Source organism: Prunus persica, chromosome G1 (genome assembly GCF_000346465.2).
Source record: "Prunus persica cultivar Lovell chromosome G1, Prunus_persica_NCBIv2, whole genome shotgun sequence".
NCBI classification, from domain to species: Eukaryota; Viridiplantae; Streptophyta; class Magnoliopsida; order Rosales; family Rosaceae; genus Prunus; species Prunus persica.
Genome location: NC_034009.1, coordinates 39,185,855 through 39,206,876, shown reverse-complemented (window position 1 = coordinate 39,206,876; position 21,022 = coordinate 39,185,855). Strand labels below are relative to the sequence as shown.

At 36.7% G+C, this 21,022-nt stretch overlaps 2 protein-coding genes and 2 pseudogenes across 2 annotated transcripts; 1 reads left to right on the top strand and 3 right to left on the bottom strand.

The window, feature by feature from the left end:
* LOC18792844 lies at window positions 325-1,252 on the top strand. Its single transcript, XM_007223421.2, has 2 exons — window positions 325-486; window positions 658-1,252. The coding sequence occupies exons 1-2, from the start codon at window positions 383-385 to the stop codon at window positions 983-985; spliced, it is 432 nt and encodes a 143-aa protein (XP_007223483.1). The 5' UTR covers window positions 325-382; the 3' UTR covers window positions 986-1,252.
* LOC18788135 lies at window positions 6,236-8,190 on the bottom strand (annotated as a pseudogene).
* LOC18791372 lies at window positions 9,077-12,101 on the bottom strand (annotated as a pseudogene).
* On the bottom strand, window positions 14,659-15,858 carry LOC18793917 (cysteine-rich receptor-like protein kinase 25). Its single transcript, XM_020555069.1, has 2 exons — window positions 15,027-15,858; window positions 14,659-14,908 (listed from the first exon to the last, which is right to left on the bottom strand). Exons 1-2 carry the CDS (start codon window positions 15,541-15,543, stop codon window positions 14,832-14,834), a joined length of 594 nt encoding a protein of 197 aa, XP_020410658.1. The 5' UTR covers window positions 15,544-15,858; the 3' UTR covers window positions 14,659-14,831.

Here is a 21,022-nt window from a genome sequence, read left to right as displayed (position 1 = left end):
ATAATAATTAAATAATCAAAATTGGGGTTACTCTAACTGAGTAGTGAAATTCAATATGAATTTTGAATGAGTTTTCTGTGTGTGTCACCATCTTTCTTGGGAATACGCTAACTGATGATTTTATTAACAGGAAACTCATTCCAACACGCGTCTCTCCAAGAGAAAATGGTACCAGACGGCAAGCAAAAACAGAGAAATGATACGTGTTTGATGGAGGGTCCAACCCCACGTGTTTGATGGAGGGTCACCGTTGCGTTGGGGTCCTTGTCTTGCTCTATGTAACCAAACCAAACCCACCTTCCTCTTTTTCTATATATCATCCCTCCCTCTCTCCTTTTTCTGCTTAAATTAAGAGGGAAAGAAGAGAGAGAGAGAGAGAGAGATGGCTATTACAAACTTCAATTGCTGCCTCAATCCGCCGCCGCCAACTCAAAACCTTGGTTCAAGCCCTTCTTTGCCTTCAAAGCCAAATCAAGTACTTGCATGGTATGTAATTAAACCCAACTTTCTTATATGCCCATATTTGCACTTTCTTGGGAAGAATTTGCGCGGTCTTATAAAATTAAGACGCGTGTTATGTTGGTGTCTAATGACCCAATTGAAAGTTTTGAAAGGGGTATGTTGGTGTCTAATTATGGTAAATACTTGCGTGTGCAGGAACAAAAATGATGGATCATGGACAAAACGATGTGTGTTAGGCATGACAGCCGGCATCATGATTGGGTTGGAAATGGGCAGCTTGGATGCCATTGCCAAAGGCATGCCCTTGCCATTGGTGACAGAATCAAGTGATCAGAGGGTTACAAAATGGAGTGACAAAAGAATGTGCCCGCCGTGGATCCCCAATTCTCTGGAGACCATTGTGCCTGAGAATCTTCCAAGGCCCTCGGCTCAGAGGAGATCGGAAGTCGTTGGGTTTTCGAAGGATGCTCCTGCAGTTAAAACGGTTGTTGTTAGAAGAAGTGGCGGTTGCTTTGCCATGTAAATTACCCTGTGCTGCAGTTCCATATGTATATGCACCATAATGTATAGCCAAATACAGAATCAATGAATTACTAGGCATTTCCTTCATTTTTGGATTTTTCGGTCGCATTTCTCTTTCATGGTTTAAATTGGGTGCAGTATAGGCTAGCATTTGATTTGCATAATAATTATTGTGTAGTAGAAGTAGTACATGTAGTACAGGTAGTACCAATTGGAAGTTTTCAGCAGGAAAAACAAAAGCAAAACAACAAAAAAATTCCATTGGCAAGGTGTTTCTTTGGTGTCGTTTTCGTCTGTCGTGGGTTTTTTTTTACCTTTTTTTTAGAGAAAAAATATGAAAACATTGGAGGCCCAAAAAGTATCCACACAATACAAGCCAGCAGGCCCAAGATTATAACCAGCATATATGCAACCAATCTATGTGATCATTTAGTCAAATTAAGTCTTGGCTCTCCGTTCCTTCTGCTAATGATTCTGTATGCCATCCGAGACGGACAACAGAGAGAGTAGGAAAAATGTTATAGCCCAGACTAAACTAGAAAATGAAAAAGGGTTTGTAAAGTAGATTTATTTAGGGGTGGGCTTCTCATCCGAATTATCCGCATACTGATCGTACTGTATCGACGGTTTGGTTTGGTTAAATAATTATTTTTTAATTTTAATTATTTCGATCCGATCCGTACTGAATTGTTTGATTTGATTAACGAAAACAATATTCCTAATCCAACGGAAACCTGTACCGATATGATATTTATACTTATTATATTATTTAAATACAAAACAAGAAACTAAAGATAAATATAATCAGCATTTTGTATCACTCTTTTATCACTGCTGTATCACTGTTGTATCACTCTTTTATCACTGCTGTATCACTTCTTTGTCACCATTGTATCACTGCTTTATCACCATTCTATCACTTCTTTATCACCCGGGTACTATAGCACTTTTTGATCAAAGAGGAATTTATGAATTTCCTATGTTATTCCAGTTTCAACCTTTGTCCCTTTTTTACTTGTAACTTTCCAACTGTTGATCCAAATTTTATGTTCTTTATATAGTTGGATTTAGTATGAAAAACTAAAGAACCCATCGCAGAACAAATGTCAAAATCATTTACATAAATGTAGAGAATTCCGTAAAAATAACACTCAAATGTTCAAACAACAAACACAAGTGGCTCATAGTACGAAATGTCTTCGGGAGAGGTCTAATCTGGCAAAATTGCACTGAGATAGACCTGTGCTGACGAAAGTTCGTCGGGAGAGTTTTTTTAAATAATAAGTATAAACTTAGTATCTTTAGGTCAGTCCATTTTTATTTTAAATTTTCTTTTTAGTAATTCAATAAAATCTTAGCCTTATTTAATTACTTTCATTAGTAATTATGTTTTAATCATTATTTATTTTGTGAATAATTAGTATAAAATATTTTAATTAACTTCATAAATATATTACTTAATAAATAGTAATTGGTTTTTAAATATTTTTCTTTAATAAAATACTTAAATACTAATTATTCACTAAGTAAATCTATATATATAAAGCAAAAGGCAGAGAATGGTGAAACATTCAAAATACCAGAAAATGCCCTTGGTTAATGCAAACATTAAGAATTCAAATTATTAATTAAATGAGGATAATATGGTAAATTCACACTTTTTCATATTCAAAAAAATTAAAAGAAAAAGAAAAGGCAGATAATGGATCCTATTTTTATGGAACACAACTATCCATTATCTTTTTTAATTCTAAAATAAATTTACTTATTTTTTAAAAAAAACCTCTCGCAAGCGCGGAAGCGCGTGCAGAGAGGCTAGTAATAATTAAAACATAACTACTAAATAAAGTAATTAAAAAAGAAAAATTCAGATTATGATATTTCAAGGGTATAGCCGTGCGGCTATACGTTTAAAATATTATGTTAATGGAGCCTTACCAAAACAAATTTATGTCGGGAGTGTTAAATTGAATCAATAAATTTGTGATCATAAAAATACTTTAGTAATTCGCTGACTCACTTGAGAAGTTATTTTATTGCTTGTGTACATATCCACATAGCATGTTGATGTGATTTATCAAAATTTTCTCAAATTATTATAATTCGTGCACAATAATTATAAAATTCAAATTTTAAACAAAAAGAAGGAACAATAAGAGAAAAAATCGTGCCAAAGGTGGTTCATATGGTAGATCCGAAGATTTTTATGAAGATGAATCCATTCTCTTAGAAAGGTTAGAATGGTGGTTCATAATTTTTTAAAAACAGTATAGCCGAGCGGCTATACTGTTTTTCTCCAAATTTTTTTTTGAAAAAACCAGTATTGCCCGGCGGCTTTACTCGGTATTTTGTTTTTTTGTTTTAAAAATAGTATAGCCGTTCGGCTATACTCGGTTTTTTGGGGTAATATTCTGGCGAATTGGACTCGAACTCATCACTACGAACGTCTAGGGGCACCGAGCAACCCCGTTCCTGGTTTTGAGCAGTGTTCGAGATATCGGCCTAGGCACTAGGCGGGAGGACACCGACACCAGGGAGTTAGAGGGGGCCTAGGCGGCCTGGGAGGATCTGGGCGGCGCCTAGGCGGCCTGGGAGGATCTAGGCGGGGCTTAGGCTGCCTGGGCGAATCTAGGCGGATCTAGGCGGCACCTAGGCGGCTTGGGCGGGTCTGGGCAGCGGGGCGGGTCGTGTCCTTTTTTTCCAAATGAAGACAGACGAAGCTTGCTGGTGCGAAGGAGCAAATGTGACATGTATATAGTGTGTGAGAAGGAGGAAAGGTGACATAAAATAAGGAAAGGCATAAGAAATGAGGGGTTTGTTTCGTGTGGAGTGAAAGGAAGAGATAGAAAACTGTGTTTCTGTTGTTGAGAGAGTGAGAATTGGGAGGCAAATGAAGAGGGAGTGAGAGATTTATAATTCATGGTGGTCTTGGTTGGGGTAAAGAAAAGGAAAGGATAAATTAGTCGTCAACACGCATGCAGGGAGAGGTCGGTTAGTGGAGGGAGGCGCATTGGCATTGCTCATGCCTTTCTGCTTTATTGATTTCTTTCTAGTACTAGAAGCCTAATGTTACTGTCTAAGAAAGAAAGGTCTCTTGGAGCTTTATAACTGGCTTCAACGGCATCTTCCAGCTAATATGACAATGGACCATGAAATGTATTTTGTAGAATGTGTTGACTTTGCCAAATCCTTCATCCAACTGTATATCAAAGAGGTATGTCTTCTTTATCTTTGAAACTAGGAGTTTTTTGGTCTATGTTTATATGCAACGTGATATAAACAAAATAGGCAATCTATTCACCCAGACCCAAAAAAAGAAAAATTGTATCCATATTTTGTTTTGTCTATCTGAATGCATCATCTTATTCAACAATTTCACGTACTAAAATTGCAGTTCTGTATTCTTCATTTGTCCTATTTTTCTTGCAGTTTTTTAGACTCATGTTCTCATTTCTTGGCGTGTTTTTGAACAGTAGGATGATGTATTATTCAAAGTGCTCTTGCATCTGCTTTGTGTACCTTGTTGTGCAGAACAGTAAGGAATTAATATCCTAGTTTTCCATTGTTTTAAAAGTTATCGTCATGGATTCCTTTTAACAAGATTTTTGGGTTTATATAGGGATGAAAGGGAAAAGGTTGCATTGGAGGATTCGAATGGCAATTTACTTTTCCGTGTCTCAGATCTTTTCAATCCTGTACTCTTGTTCCATCTTTTCCTATTAGAGGCAAGATGCTCACTCGTGGACATTTACATATCTGCATTTCCACTTCGGCATGCCTCCTAGTTGTTAATTTGAAGTATATGGTATTGCAGAATAAAAAAGAATCACTGACATTGTGCACTTTCTTTTTTCTTCCTATTTTGCAGTTGAGCTATGACCATCAGGTGCTTCTTGATTACCTTATTTCAAAAGATACCGGAATCAGTTGTGCAGAATATCTTTAAGGTCTTTTCTCTTTCTACACCTTCTCTTAACTTATGAAATCTAAACCGTGGTGGGCTGCATTTTTCTGGTGTCGACCTCAGTGACTAAACTAGGAAACATTAACCCTCTGCTTTTACATGACTTCTTAACTAATTAGCAAAACGATACCAGCTGCCAGAGACAGATAGAAAAGGACTTTACCTGATCTCAAGTCTTCCTAATCTCAATTGTCAAAGAAAACTATACCTGATATTGATGTACCCCAACTCTTCCTTATTATCTCAAACATTCTTCTCATTTCAAAATATAAACTTCTGGTTTCTTTTTCCTTGTTACTTGGCATGATGGCGAGAACAACGTTACCGGGCGGCTTTACTCGGTATTTTCTTAATTTTTTTACAAATAGTATAGCCGCTCGGCTATACTCTGTATTTTCTTATAAATAAAATCCATTTTTTATTCTTGCCCAAAATAATTGAAGAAATTCAGATAATCATTCACCCACCGTTTTATCAAGGCCACCACCACTGGCCCTGTGTATTTCTGATGTCTTTTGTTAGGTGGTTTATTAATATTGACAAGCTGCTGAAGCTGAAGTGAAAATTGTATAGCCGCACGGTTTTACTTGGCTCTTTTTGAAAAAAAAAAAAAAATAGTATGGCAGGCGGCTATACAATATTTTTTTTTAAATTTAAAAAACCATGTATAGCCGATCGGCTATACTATTTCTATTTAAAAAATTGAAAGAACCCGGTATAGCCGCACGGCTATACTATTTTGTTTTTAAAAATTAAAAAACCAAGTATAGTCGGGCGGCTGTACTACTTCTGGAAAAGTTACTAAGCCACCGGCTATACTATTTCTTTTTTAAAAAATTGGAAAAATACTAGTATAGCCGACCGGCTATACTATTTTTTAAAAAATATTTGAAAAAACCGTGTATAGCCGGTCGGCTATACCATTCCTTTTTATAAAAAATTGGAAAAAACCCGGCATAGCCGCTCGGCTATTTAAAAAAGTGAGTATAGCCGGCCGGCCATACTATTTTTTTTTTTTTAATAAATTGGAAAAAACCGAGTATAACCGCATAGCTATACTATTTCCTTTTATAAATTGTATAAAAAGGAGTATAGCCGGCTACCCACTTTCCAATCAGAGGTCATGTAAAGTTTTTAATTTGGATCAGTTGATAGGGAGAGATGGAATCTTTAATTAGAATATCAACTTATTATATTAGCCAGTATATAATCCAAGAACACTAGAACTTAGAAGCTTACATAATACGATGTTAAGTTGTTAACTAGAAAACCATATACTTATCCATCACCTTAACAAGCATGTACATTTTTTTTTTTTTTTTAGAGAACCATTTCGTCCGGCCAAGTAAGATTTTTACATAAGCTAACATCCAAACTTGTTCTAGTTGAGATTAGACATATGCTAGGCATGCGCATATTTATCAATTCAAATCATGTCCATCAAACCTCTTGTTTAACATCACATTCCTTTGGTTTCAGATTTCGTCTCAGAATGAATCTGCAGCTCGAAACTGAATAGTTTGTTGCTCAAATATGAATTTAGGGAGAAGCAAATCATATGCATGCCTTAACATTCTGAAACCCAATGAGAATGGAAATAGAAAATTTCTATACAACTGTTTGGGGTGTCTCAAAAGATCCATGAAGCATCAGCCTAGATATCCAACTTTACTATTATAGCAACAGGCATACCTAACATTACATGGTGAGTTTTGGGAGACATATGGAGCCAAAGTTCAAAACCGGGAAAAGTAAAATGGCAATGATCAACCACGCAACCAAAAGACACAAACAACAAGCATTGGACCAAGACTAATAGAAACTGAACTTCTATTGTGAACCGCAGTTAATCGGAGTAACGATCGTTTCACTTAAGCTTCACAAACTTATTGTGACTAGCTGAAGAAAACAAACCTGTTGGCACACCCAAAGCAGCGATGAGTCCTTCATGTTCTGCCAGAGCCATTGTCTTGTTCTCTAGTGCTAATTCCAGCAAACACAAAAACTTGCCTTGCTGAGTCTATGGCCCTTCCTTCCTCTGAATAGGAGAACTTGGTAAAATCCATGTATTCAAATTCTTTGAGAATTTGAGGATATTCTTCATCAACTAACTCCTTTGGTGCCTTGATGATGGTACCCTCAACTGGAACTGCAAAAGCTCCTAGAGAATATCAATCTTTTTCTCCAGACATCATCACACGAGGCTTCACGGGATGCATTCTGCCATTACTCCATGCCTGCAAGTCAATGTCAAGGACAACAAGTCATCATGAGTGATCACATATATGCGTATCTTCAAGCTTCAGCACACTTAGAAGGTGTTACCAAGTTGCATGTTTGCTGCACAAGATCATATTGAGCACACGTTCTGATTGTATCAGATATGTTTACATCTAAGTAATTTCAGTTATAAATAAATTAGTTTTAAATTGTACCATAAGAGGATCTCCAACTAAGAAGATGAAGGAGCTAGGAGATAGAGATAACTTGTTCCATTGTCCATCCTTGGTTTCAAATTCAAGCCCAGAAACTTGATCATCACAAAGTATTGTGCTGAATTGTTTGTCCGTGTGAGCTTGGAGCCCTTTCATGTACTCTCCAGATGGAGGTGCGCTGTACTTCATCACCTGTATCAGCGTCTTACATGGCACTATTGAATTCGATTTCTCTCCCAAACCATAACTATCAAGAATCATCATGTCAATCATATATATCCTTCAGCTCATCCAGCTTCTTCATCATGGTAACTACAGTGTTACTGTTGGAAACAGAACAGCATGAACAAGAATAAAAATCACTCTAACTATACATGCATGTTGAACATAAGCTCAAAATAAGTTCTTGAACAATGCAATGAAACTTATTACCAAAACTGGTCATGACCACTAGGCCACATCAGCTCTGTGAAGCTTTTAAGAGAGTCATAGTTGGAGGAATCTTCAAGGCCAAAGCTCTCATACAAGGGAATACTTGCATACTGTCCAAAGTAACCATGGTAAGGGTTTGGATTAATATTCTTTTGCTTCTAATGGAAGGCTGAAAAGTTCCTTTATCACTGAGAAGGTCTCTGCTCTCAACTGCAGAGGTATCTTATCATACACTATTTCAAAACAACCATAATTTTCACAAGCCTCTCTAACACTCTTGCTCTAATGGTGCCAATCATCAGTTCAACGTTCGAATCCCACTGAATTGATAGACAACTCTATGGCCGGTGTCCGGCATTGAGAATCAGAACCCATCTTTGCTGGAGATGTTCTTAAACCTGCTTTGCGTTTCTGATGAGTTGCTTCTTCTTTAGAGGCTTTTATTTACATTGCAGAGCAGAGTTTCTGTAGCGACAATGATATATAACCAAATAACCAATTTACAAGTGCTCTAAAATATCCCAACTGGAATCAATGGCCAGAGGACATCTTAATATTTAACTATAAACATGAAAGGGAGAAGGCCGGAAAATCCAAGAACACTATAAGCTTACATAATACGATGTTAACTAGAAAACCATATATATCTTTCGCAAACATGTAAAAAATTTAGAATAGATAAACATAGGGAAATAAATTTTGTTTGGCCAAGTAGATTTTTTACATAAGATATCAGCCAAACTTGGTTTAGTTGTCGTTAGACTTGCATGGTTCCCTTGGCCATTGGATATTCTTTTATCCAGAGACCTTTGACATTCAGGCTTTAAGCAATGCATCACACAGAAATAATTTGGGTTGGAGTCTCTCAAGATGCCAAGTGATGTTACCGGCACACAACAATCTCTCCCTTACCAGGCTGTCAAAACCTCATGCTCTGCCAGGGATCCCTCTGTGGCAGTATCTAATTGAAGTAACGGACATATGAAGCACAGGATCTGAAACAAATTTCTTTAGTGGTTGGTCTTTCATTTGCTTAGTTTTAGGTGGCAATGAAAAGCAATCAGCTTCAATTTTATTAATGACCTCTCCTAAGTGTAAAATTTCATACGTATTAGATAAACTTCGACACAGTTTGCACAGAGAAGGCACAGGAACCTATTTAAACTGACAAAATGGACATTGATGAGAGAACAATTATCATCTCATTGAGATTCGGGAGCTTGGAATTATATAGTTTGCACTGAACCAAAATGAAACAAAATGAGAAAGGAATCATAAAAATTCTATTTCACTGTTTGAAAGGCGTTACAAGAGTTCCATGAAGCATGACAGATCTCCAGGTTTACTATTACAGTAACAGGTAGACAAATACAACAATAATATTACAAGGTCAGTTTCTGGGGGTCATATGGAGCCAAAGTTTGAGATCCAAAAAAGCAAAAGACGACGATCAATCGAGCAACCAAAAGACAAACTACAAAGCATTGGACCAAGACTGGTAGAAACCTATTCCTATTTTGAAGTACAGTTAAGCAGAGTAACAATCATTTCACTTCCAGAGCTTGAAAAACTTATCATGACTAGCCGAAGCAACCAAACCCGTAACAGTTGACATAGTCAAAGCATCAATAAGTCCATCATGTGCTGATAAAGTCATTATCTTGTTCTCTGTCATGTTCCATAACTCCAAGGACTGCAATTATTTTCCCAGATAATAATCAAATGTGATATTTTGCAGCAACATAACCATCAGCAAAGAATCATTTCTATGGCAGTGAAACAGGTCAAATAGGAACAAACATCCTAACAGCTTAAGAGAATGGTGGACTCTGACCAAAAATGTAACAAACATTACTTGAGCGCAATCATGCAGAATTGACTTGCCTGATAACAGCCAATGACCAGCAGCGAAGTATACGTTGGATGGAAAACACATGAATGAAATTTAGTTCCATTGCAGCTCAACTCATGAACACATTCCCTTTCACCTCCTGATCCGAGTGTCCAAACTCTTACAGAGTCCTCACTGACAGATGCAAGGAACTCGCCAGATGGATCCCAGCACACAGAATGGACAGGCTTAGTCTGCCCCTGCATTCAAAACCAAATTCCAAGTAACACAATTGAGAATCAACATGAAAATATTAGGATATGAGAAGTAAATAGTTCAAGAATGTGTATAGGAACATCAAATTGCATCAAAAGTGCCAAAAGACAACAGATAAATATGTTAGTAGAAATTCAACGAAATATTTAATGATTATCGGACCATCCAGATACTTGAACCATCCAGATACTTGCAACGAGACCACAATAATGATTATCGGACTAAGCCCTTTAGGTTAGCTAAGTGGTGAGGGAGGGTGGGGATATGGGTTAGGATTAAGATTAGGATAGGTCAGGGGTCTGATCCCTTCCAATGTAATCCAAAAAAGAATAAAGTTTATAAGAGTCAAGCAGGATCCCCTTTTTTATGTGGAAATAATGCCCACTGTTATTCACCAAAAAGAATATCATTGTTGATATAGAACTCAAGAAAGAATCAGAAGTTAAAATGTAGCATTACATAATCAGTTTAACTCACAATTATCAAATGGACAATTATGATGAAACAAAATGTTAAACTGACCTGTAATGAATGCCGACAAGCCTGTGTCTCGACATCCAGTATAGATACAGCATTATCTGCCGCTGCAGCAAGAAATCTTCCATGGTGGGGTTGAAATCTCATCTGTGCTGTGCAATGCCAATAATCTGAGAACCACTATTACCCCACCCCACTGAACTTCTACATCCAAATATACAAGATTCTACCTTGAACACACTTGAGCAGCTGCCATTGTTAATACTCCAGTAGCGTATCTGACCATCCGAGTCGCAGGAGCAGATAAGGTCATCTTTATTTGGGTGGAAATCAAATGACATAACAAAGGCAGAATGTCCCATAAAGGTACGGAGAGAATAGCCAGGCTGCAGATTAAAGACATAATGATGTTTTAATACAGCACATCCGTTACATGTCACAGTTAAAAGATACAAAAAGATAAATCATCACTTTTAAGAATAGAGCCACCACTTCGGCACCCCAGCAATGACTCAGCACAAAGACAAACTTATCATGGGAAAGCTTATGGAATATATGATAGAGATCAATCTAGAAGTATACTTAGTCTGATTACTCAAAGTATTTGATTTTCGAAACAAAAGGTTATTTTCAAAGTATAAGATGAATAGAACGAAAGAATTTTCAACTAACATTGTCAGCATCCCAGACCCTGACAGTTTTGTCGAATGAAGACGTTGCAAGACGAGACGTGGCATGCTTGGACTAAAACGAACATCAGTGATCAAAGCTGAATGTTCTTCAAGGGTTGATTTTACCTTTAATGTATCTGTGTACCACAATACAGCCTGCATCATACATATATCAAGAAGACTTTCAATAAGTAAACGCAAGACCCAAAAAAACAACCTTATTGCTTTTAATAAGTAAATTAAGCAAGCAATTTCACATTTATGTTCTGGAAGAATCAATATGTAGCAGCATTGAATCCTCCCCACAGCAGTTCTTAGCAATTAGACATTCATTCACTCACCTTTTTATCATGGCCACCACTAGCAAGAAACTTTCCATCCGATGAGAAGTGACAGCTAGTAACCTTGCTTGTGCTTGCTTTAACAGAGTGTACTTCCGTAAATGTGAACCCTAAAGTCAAATTCAAATTCTGAGCCCTCAAAGTAAATGATAGTAGCTTCACCACAACCACATTTAAAAACATATACAGATATATAAATAAATAAATAAATAAATAAATATATATATATATATATTAATGCTGGGATTATGCACTGACATTGTTTCTAAGTTTGTGGATGGTACAATTACCAAAAACACATGGTAATTAATACAAGTGAGAAAAAAATTAATGAAAAAATAAAGATATTTGATTCAGACTTGTGATTCAATACCTATTACTTGCAGTGCCCTGGTATTTTATTAACGTACAACATCATCATGGGATAAAAAAGTCCCGACATTATCATCAAGAGAACCATCCTCTACAAATCGATCCATATCAGCCTGCAATTCAAGATCTTTATCATCCCACAGCCAAAATGGAATTCCAATGAGAATACATGCAAGGAGTTGCCAATTCCTTCTAATACACGAAGTTGAAGAAGTCGCTCACCAACTGATTTGATGGTGATGTAGGAGTCCCAGTGCCATCAGAGCCAAACATCATCAGAGGCTTGGAGGAGCTACCACTATGGGGCAAGGCAGGCATTGAGATTACATCTGCAGGAGTGTGCGTTGAGGGAGTTGAAGGGGCTGAACTCGGGGAAGGCCCAGCTGTGTTTGCTGTTCCCGTGCTATTGGCAGGGCCTGAAGATGACACTGGCTGCTTTCTCTTTCTCCCGGCCGGTTTTTCGAAATAGTATAGCCGGGCGGCTGTACTCGGTTTTTTCCAATTTTTAAAACAATTCAATCGTATAGCCGCACGGCTATACTGGGTTTTTTATTTCCAATTTTTTAAAACAAATAGTATAGACGAACATATATACTCGTTTTATCTAATATTTTTAAACAGAAATAGTATAGGGGCTATACTTTTTTAATTTTTTAAAGCAAATAGTATAACCGGCCGGCTATACTGAATTTTTTTTTCCCTTTTTAAAAAGAACTAGTATAGCCGGGCTGCAATACTAGGTTTTTCCAATTAAAAAAAAACAATAATGTAGCCGAACGGCTATACTCTTTTTCCTATTAAAAGAAATAGTAGTATAGCCGCACGGCTGTACTGGGGTTTTTACAATTTTTTTAAAGAAATAGTACAGCAGTCCGGCCGTACTACTTTTTTTTTAATAAAAAATAGTATATCCGCACTTATATACTCGTTTTATCTAACTTTTTAAAAAGAAATAGTATAGCCGAACGGCTACACTCGTTTTTTCTATTTTTTTTTGGGGAAACAAGTAGCACAGCCGGCCGGCTATACTGTTTTCCCCAATTTTTTTTAAAAGCAATAGTATAGCCGCACTGATATACTCTTGTTCTTATTTTTTTTAAAAAAATTAATATTATAGCCGCCCGGCTATACCCGTTTAAAAAAGGCTATACCAGGTTTTTTCCAATCTTAAGGCAGTGGTGTGTCCGCACGGCTTTACTGGGCTTTTTCCCAATTCTTTTAACAAAATAGTATAGTCGCACGGCTATACTCGGTTTTTTCAACGTTAAAAAAAATATTATAGCCGCATTGCTATACCAAATTAATATTTGAATAATACATCCTTGTTTTGTTACCGTCTTTAGGACTTGGTAAAATTCACAGTTTTTAAAAGCGAATGTACAATATTCATATTGAACATGTACATACATATTTTTCATGTTTAATATACATATTTTTTACAAAATTCAGGTATTATACACATAATTATCACATATTATTGAATACAAATAATATATATTAAAATATTATATAGTGGCGGAAGTTTTAAGTTGTAATTTGCCAAAATTTTGCCAAAAAAAAAACGTACGTATTTTATTCATATAGCCGTGCAGTTATACCAAATTAATATCTATAAAGTATAAACTAATGCAACCAGGATGATCCTTTTTTATTATTTATTTTTATTAAATAGTGTCATCATGCGGCTCTACCATTGAAATATAATGTATTTAAATAGTATAGCCGCACAGATATACTATGGTTTTTTACCCCCCCCAAAAAAAAAAGTATAAACGCACGTCTATACTCATTTTATCTAATTCTTTAAAAAGAAATAGTATAGCCTCCTGGCTATCCTCATTTTTCCTAGTTAGATAGCTTACAAGATTCTCCATTTTATTTATTTATAATGTTTTCTATTCACTTATTATCTCCAAATCTTTGTATTTTCTAATTTTATACAGTAACTCTTTTTTTTTTTTTTTTTTAATGTGCATCATGAAACTCTTCAAATTATGAAGTTATTGAGCTAAATGTTAGTTTGCGCAAATACAAGGCAAAAGCTCAGTTTAAAATTCAAGAAGTATGTGATCAGAAAATTCGTAATTTATCAATATTTTCAGTTGATATTGAATGGTAGGATGTTCAATTCGTATTTGATATATATGCACTATATGCTCTCAAAGCCCCCACCACTCGGGACGGGTTACAAGCTTGCGTTACAAAGCTCGGTGGTATAATGATGAAAGAAAGTTGGATTGACACCAGAATAACGATGAGAGTTTGAGATATGTTGCTCGTCTTTCCTGCAAATTAAGAAAAAATCATAAAAAAATCTTCTCAGATCAAAGCATGCGGTACAAAGAAACAAGTTATCATCATCAATTGAAGTTTAGAAAAGTCAATAAATCAAAAAATTATTTAATGTCATTACGCATCGGATCAAACAAAAATATTAAACATATGACAAGAATATTTCACAAGAAATACTATAGTATCTTAACAATTATGTTAATTTTTCTTGCTAATGGCGTCTGAGACGAGATTATTTATATTGTTTGTGATTGTACTGACCGTACGTATAATCTTCTGTGAATTTTTAAAGATTGTATGTCTTGGAATTCAATGGTGGCTGGTTGTTAAACTCAAATTATAATTAATTAGTAATTAGTAATAATAGTAATCATTTTAGCTTATCATAAGCAATCATTTACTTGCATTAATATAATGAGAAGTCAGAGTAACCATGAGAGAAAGCCAAGACCCGCACAAATTATACTCTCTTTTTTTTTAATAAATATTTTTAAAGTACATAAAAAGTCAAAGCTTTATTTTTGAAATCAGAGAGCAAGGACAAACTTTACAATCACAAACAGGGAATTAAACACATCTGATAGATCATACATACCAATTTCTTTCTTCTTGTTGCATTCAACAACCACAAAATGTATACCTTTTTACATACATAAGATTCTATTCCTTCTCTGGATAAAAGAACAGTATAACAAGCACTATTTTTCTGTCAACATATTATCTCCAAACTAATACATGGAAGCTATACACATCGGATCAAAGCATAACGATGAAAGGAAGTAGGATCGACACGAAAATAACGATGAGAGTTTGAGATATGTTGCTCTTCTTTCCTGCAAATTAAGAAAAATCATAAACAAATAATATTCTCAGATCAAAGAATGGGGTACAAAGAAACAAGTTATCATCATCAATTGAAGTTTAGAAAAATCAATAATCAAATATACATACCTCTTGCATTGGCTGAAGGTGGAGATATTAATGGTGGCAATGCCACTGGTACCGTCTGAGCTGCAGGGTCAAAGAAGAGGTGATCAACCTGATAATATACGTCACAGCTGGGATTAACATAGCTCCCAAAACCACTCCCATAACAATACATTTGGATCTTTTCTAAAGCTTCATCTAAGCAATTGTTACATCCCAGCTCTGAAAAATCTGGACTGCACTGCGCAAGTCCATATATTGTACTTATATTCTTAGAATATATAGAAACATTTGCATTTCCCACTGCAAACTTAACAACATCACCGCCAGCCGCTACTTCAACTTTTAGTACTCCCAGCAACGCCATCAGCCGTTGGTTAAACCCTTCCAGGACCGACAACGACGACGATACATTTTTGTTGCTGTACCCCGTGGAAGATGGAATCAATTCCACGGTTCCATGCATGGAGTGGTTCGAGTAGCGTAACTTGCATTTTTCTGTCCACAAACTTGCCTCCCTGTCATTAGGGCAAACCTCCATGAGATCATATCTGGAGGCGTTGAGGCAAGTAACGCAAGCATCATGCTTCAGATCCCCTCTACAGAGCCCGATTGCATAAACTTTGTCAGAGTTTTCGCCCTAAGCAGAACTGTAAAACCCGTAGCCGTTACTATTGTTGGAGGAGATGAGGGAGGACAAAACTCCATTAACGTTTTTGAGATAGGTACTATTGAGAATGGTGGTGTTAGGAAAGGCGTCAAGACAGTTGAACATATCAACGGCTTGAGTACCGATGACCGGTAACAAAATTAGGGGAAGAAATAGTTGAAATCTAGTGGAAACCATTATGCCTGCCTTAATCTGTGCGCGGTCCATATGCATTGTGTTAATTATGGACAGATTATATGTATATATAGGATAATCTCTACATAAGATGGGAACATATGAATTTTTAAATATCACGCAAGCATTATTTTTTGGTTACCTTATCATATATGAAGACTACTACTATTGTTTTTTATTGTTGACCGTATCATATGTGAATGATATAAAAGATTAAATGTCTTGAACTTCAATGGTGGCAGGTTGTTCAACACAAATAAAAATTAATTAATTAATTAATACTAATATGAATTGTTTTAGCTCATCACGCAAACTAAGTAATCGATTATTTTACATTAAAAATGAAAAAGTCAAAGTTGAACATGAAAGAAAGCTATGAACAGATCCTTGGACGTCATAGAATCAATTGACAAAGTTGCTCTGTTTCTCTCTTGATCCACATAAATATGAAAAGGAAGCTCATTCATGGTGACAATGCCGCTGGTACTGTCTGATTTGCAGGGGCAAAGAAGTGGTAATTAAGCTCATACCTTACGTCACAGCTGGGATTAGCATATTTCCCAAAACCATTCCCATAAAAATATTTTTGGAGGCTTCCAAGAGCTTCACCTAAGCAATTATTACATCCCAGCTCAGACAAATCTGGATTGCACTGCGCAAGTCCATATATTGTACTTATGTTATTAGAATATATAGAAACACTTGCATTTCCCACTGCAAACTTAAGAACGTCACCACCGTCTGCCGCTTCCACTTTTAGTTCTCCCAATAACGCCACCAGCCGCTGATTAACCCTTCCACGACCGACGACGACGATGACACATTTTTGTTGCTATAGGACGTTGAAGATGGAAGCAATTCCACGTTTCCTGGCATGGAGTGGTTTGAATATCGTAACTTGCAGCCTTCGGTCCACAAACTTGCCTCCCTATTATTAGGGCAACCCTCCATGAGGACATACATGGAGCTGTTGAGGCAAGTAACGAAAGCAGCGGGCTTCAATTCCCCTCTGCAAAGCCCATTTGCATAAACTTTGTTGGAGTTTTCGCCGTAGGAGTAACTGTAAAACCCGTACCCATTACTATTGTTGGAGGAGATGAGGAGGACAAAGCACCATTGACGTTTCTGTGATAGGTGTCATTGAGAATGGTGGTGTTAGAAAATGCATCAAGACAGAACATATCAATGGCTTGAGTACCGATGATCGGTAACAAAATTAGGGGAAGAAATAATAGAAATTTAGTGGAAACCATTATGCCTTTAGGTTGCTTACGGCCCATGTACAATCTGTTAATTATGTACTGATCATATATATATAGCAGATAATCTGTACATAATCTATGCGAATATATGATTTTTAATCTATAACGCATATAAATTATTATTTTGGTTACCTTATTATATCATTGAATATATATCCCTTGCAGTTTGAGACGAGACTACTTCTATTGTTTGTGATTGTTGACCGTATCAGATGTGAATTATATAGAGGTTATATGGCTTGAAATTCAATGGTTGCTGGTTGTTCAACTCAAATAATAGTCAATCTAAGCAATCGATTATTTGCAGTAGTAATGAAAAGTCAAAGTTAAACATGGGAGAAAGCCATGAACAGATCCTTGGACCATTGAACCCGTCACCCACATGTACGTGGAGTTGGAAGTGCGTGTCAAATGACTAGTATATATTTAAAGTTGAATTGGTTGGGAGGGGGGATTTAAATTAGTGTGTAGCATAATGGAAGAATTTTAGCGACTATAAAAGTCACAAAAGGTGGACAAAAATTAGGTTAGTGAATTTATAATGCTCTTTTTTAGCCTCTGCACTAGTTCTTTCTGTGAGTGCAAAGAAAATTGTAACCAAAAGCCCAATGTGACACATTTTTCCTGAAGAGATGACCACAAATGAAGGGCATCTCCAACTTTCCAGACCCAAGAAAAAAAACTCCAGCGCCACGTGAGTTAATCTTTTGGTCGGCAAGATCACCTCAGCTAATTGTCATCAAAAACAAAACAGTGGTCCCTCTAGTCACCCTTGAGAAAATGATGTATATCAATAAGTGAATTGCAGAGTAGAAATCTTTAATTACTTAATGGTTTTTCTCAGGATGTGGATTGTTCTAAGGCCGGCACACGTGTGTGGGTGGTATGTAAAGCAGGTGGAAGTGTACACTTTTACCAAAGATATGTTTTTCTACTGTTTTTTTGCGCAAGCAGAAGTTTGTACCGAAAGCAACTTTCCTCCGCTATTATTTGCCACTGTTTTTTGGTTCATACGGCGTCGTCGACAGCATTATCAATACAAAATCTGTCCTCTAACAAAAGAACGGACGTCCTGCACTGAGAAATCATGCCGTGTTTTGACACTTTTATTGTGCATCTTGTAGAACAAGGAGCAGCTGAGTGTGAGAGTGAGTGTATTGGATTATTCACAAAGCCAATAGTATCTCTGCTGTGTATATGTATTGGATTATTGTTCATCTTGTAGAGAAAGGACCAGCTGAGTGTGAGACGTTATACTCTAAGACTCTCTGCATATTCTTTATCTTTATCTCTCTCTCACTTAGTTTGAGCATGACTAACCATCCATGTCCACAAAACGGTGACAAAGAAAAAAGGGAGAACATGGAGAGAAGAAAAGAGGAGCTACAAGCTACAATTGAGAAGCAGGATGATCGTGTAAACCATCTTCAAACGAGTGCCTTCAACCTTGCAAACTACTACATTGTCTTCCAAGGAGTTATTTTGGGGGCTATCGTCAACGCCACCACAGCCCTCCGATGCTCAGATCGTTGGTTCCTTTTCAGCCTCTCTCTAATAGCAGCCATACTCAATCTGGTTTCATTGCTTGTAATTGGAGGCAATTATAAAAGAAGCGTCATGCAGAGACACCATACCAAGAGTGCGCACATTAAATTGGAAAACGATCTGGGGAAGCTAGAAACTTCAGCTTCAGATCACGGGCTCAAAACTAATATATTATCGTACTGGGAGTCGACAAAAATTGAAGCTTCAGGGCATGTTACTTGTCAAGATCCTACAACTGTTGAAATTAAGGATGAACCGGAACAAAGGCAGATCAGGAAGCGGGTTGTGCCGGTTGATAATCTTCACAAACAGCTGCGTGATTTCTACTTTCTACTTTGCATGGGTCTCTTTGTATCCTTTGCCGTCATCGTGGTTGTGGGTTGCTGGACCATTCCTTGCAAGGAAGCTTTTCAATGCATACCACCCGTATCCAGCACTGAGAAATGCATTAGGGTTTGTGAAGGTGCCAAGTGTATGAGCATGTGCACCGAATAGTAGAGCTTACAAGAGTTCTAGCTTTGAGCTGGGGTTATCCAAGTTGATTAGTACCAGCTTACGTTGAATTTGGTGTTTTATTTCTCATAGATTGGTAATATATATATATATATATATATATATATATATAAAATAAAGCTTACTAAATTATTTAATCTGCAATGGTTTATATGATTTTCTGGGTCAACAGATTTTACAAATAAGAATGAATACGAATTTCTGGGTATTATGAAAGAATTATAGGCCTTAGAAAAGATAAGATTCTGATTACTTTAGGCATGAAGGAGTGTAATTATAATCTTCAGGCTAAGACAATTTCAACTTATCACAATCTAACAAGGCTATAACCATAAGAGTTGAAATAGTGGAAAGAAGATCATGCACAATCCAGGGTGGTCTATATTCTACCACTCATCATGTGGCATGCATGATCAATAGCCCTATAAGTCTTTTGTTTCTTACCTGCAGTATTTCATATTTGTTTTTCGTAGCTGAGAACCAACTAAGCAAGTTTCTGTCATAAACTTGTGTGTCAGATTATACATATGGGGTTGTATTAAGTCCTTTTATTGGCTTGGTTTTATTTTCAAGTTGTTGTGCTGCCAGCCACTCAAACACTGTACCAGAGAACAGCAAAGCAATCCTTTTGTTTTATGTACAGTTTGACCACATACTGCATCGAACCAACAGGAGAAAGTCCTGTGTGGAGATGGCTTCAGGCCAGCTGTAGTTGTGTGAGAGATGATTTGTGAGTTTTATTTTTCCCTTACATGTAATAAAATATTAATAAAATTTTAAGCAAGTTGAAATGTACTAACAGTAACAGGGGAAGTTTCCCTTTCAATGGTAAACTTTGCCAAAGAGATGTTCTCACTTTCCAATATAGAGAAGCTGAAGTTTGTTTGTACCAAGAGCAACTTTCCTCCCCTACGTACCAAATCCGTCCTCCATTTTTTGACGAATCTAGCTATTGGGCTGTGTGGGCTATAGCCCATGCTTTTTTTCTTTTTTTTGTCAATGTCATGTAGTCTACGTCTCTCTCTCTAGCCCATGCATTTTAAAAAAAGAAAATTTCAATACCCATATTCTTGTTGAGAGTGTTTGTTCTATATTGAAATGTTAAGAGACCTAGCTTGGGTTTATAAAGAGTTGGGCTACTCCCCCCATTGCTAATTGGTTTTGGGGTAGAACCTCAACTTTCTTCATGGTATCAGAGCAAGGCTTCACGTGTTTGGCATAAAGGCCACACGTGCTCTCACGTCATCCAATATGTGTTGTCCACGCGTTAGGCTTGAAAGTTCGCCACACGTACGGAGGCGTGTTGAAAGTGTTTGTCCCATATTGAAATGTTAAGGGACCTAGCCTGAGTTTATAAGAAGTTGGGCTACTCCCCCATTACATTCTTATTTTCTTCATTTCTCTCTCTCTTCTTCCTATTTCTTTTTGTTTTTCCACCTTTCTCTTGTTTTTTTTCCGGAAAAACCCTTTTAGCGACCACCACTTTTCGTCGCTAAAAGGTCAAATTTCGTCGCCAAAACAATTTGGCGACCAAATTATTTCGTCGCTAAGGTCGTCGCCTTAGCCTCGTGGCTAAAAGTACCAGGCGACCAAAGCTAATTTTCGTCGCCAAATTGTTTAAGCGACCAAATAGTTTCGTCGCCTAATAGACTTCAGTTGGTCGCCTATGAAGGTAGCCTCCCACCAAAAGACCAAAAATTGGCGCGTACTTAAAAGGGATTGGGCGACCAAATGTAATGTTTGTTGCCAATAGGTCTAAGAGATTTCGTCGCTGAAGCTACTTCTTTCGTCGCTAAAATGTGTTTTTTTATTTTTATTTTTTTGTCAATTAAAAAGAATGGAGAGTTTCTCAAAAA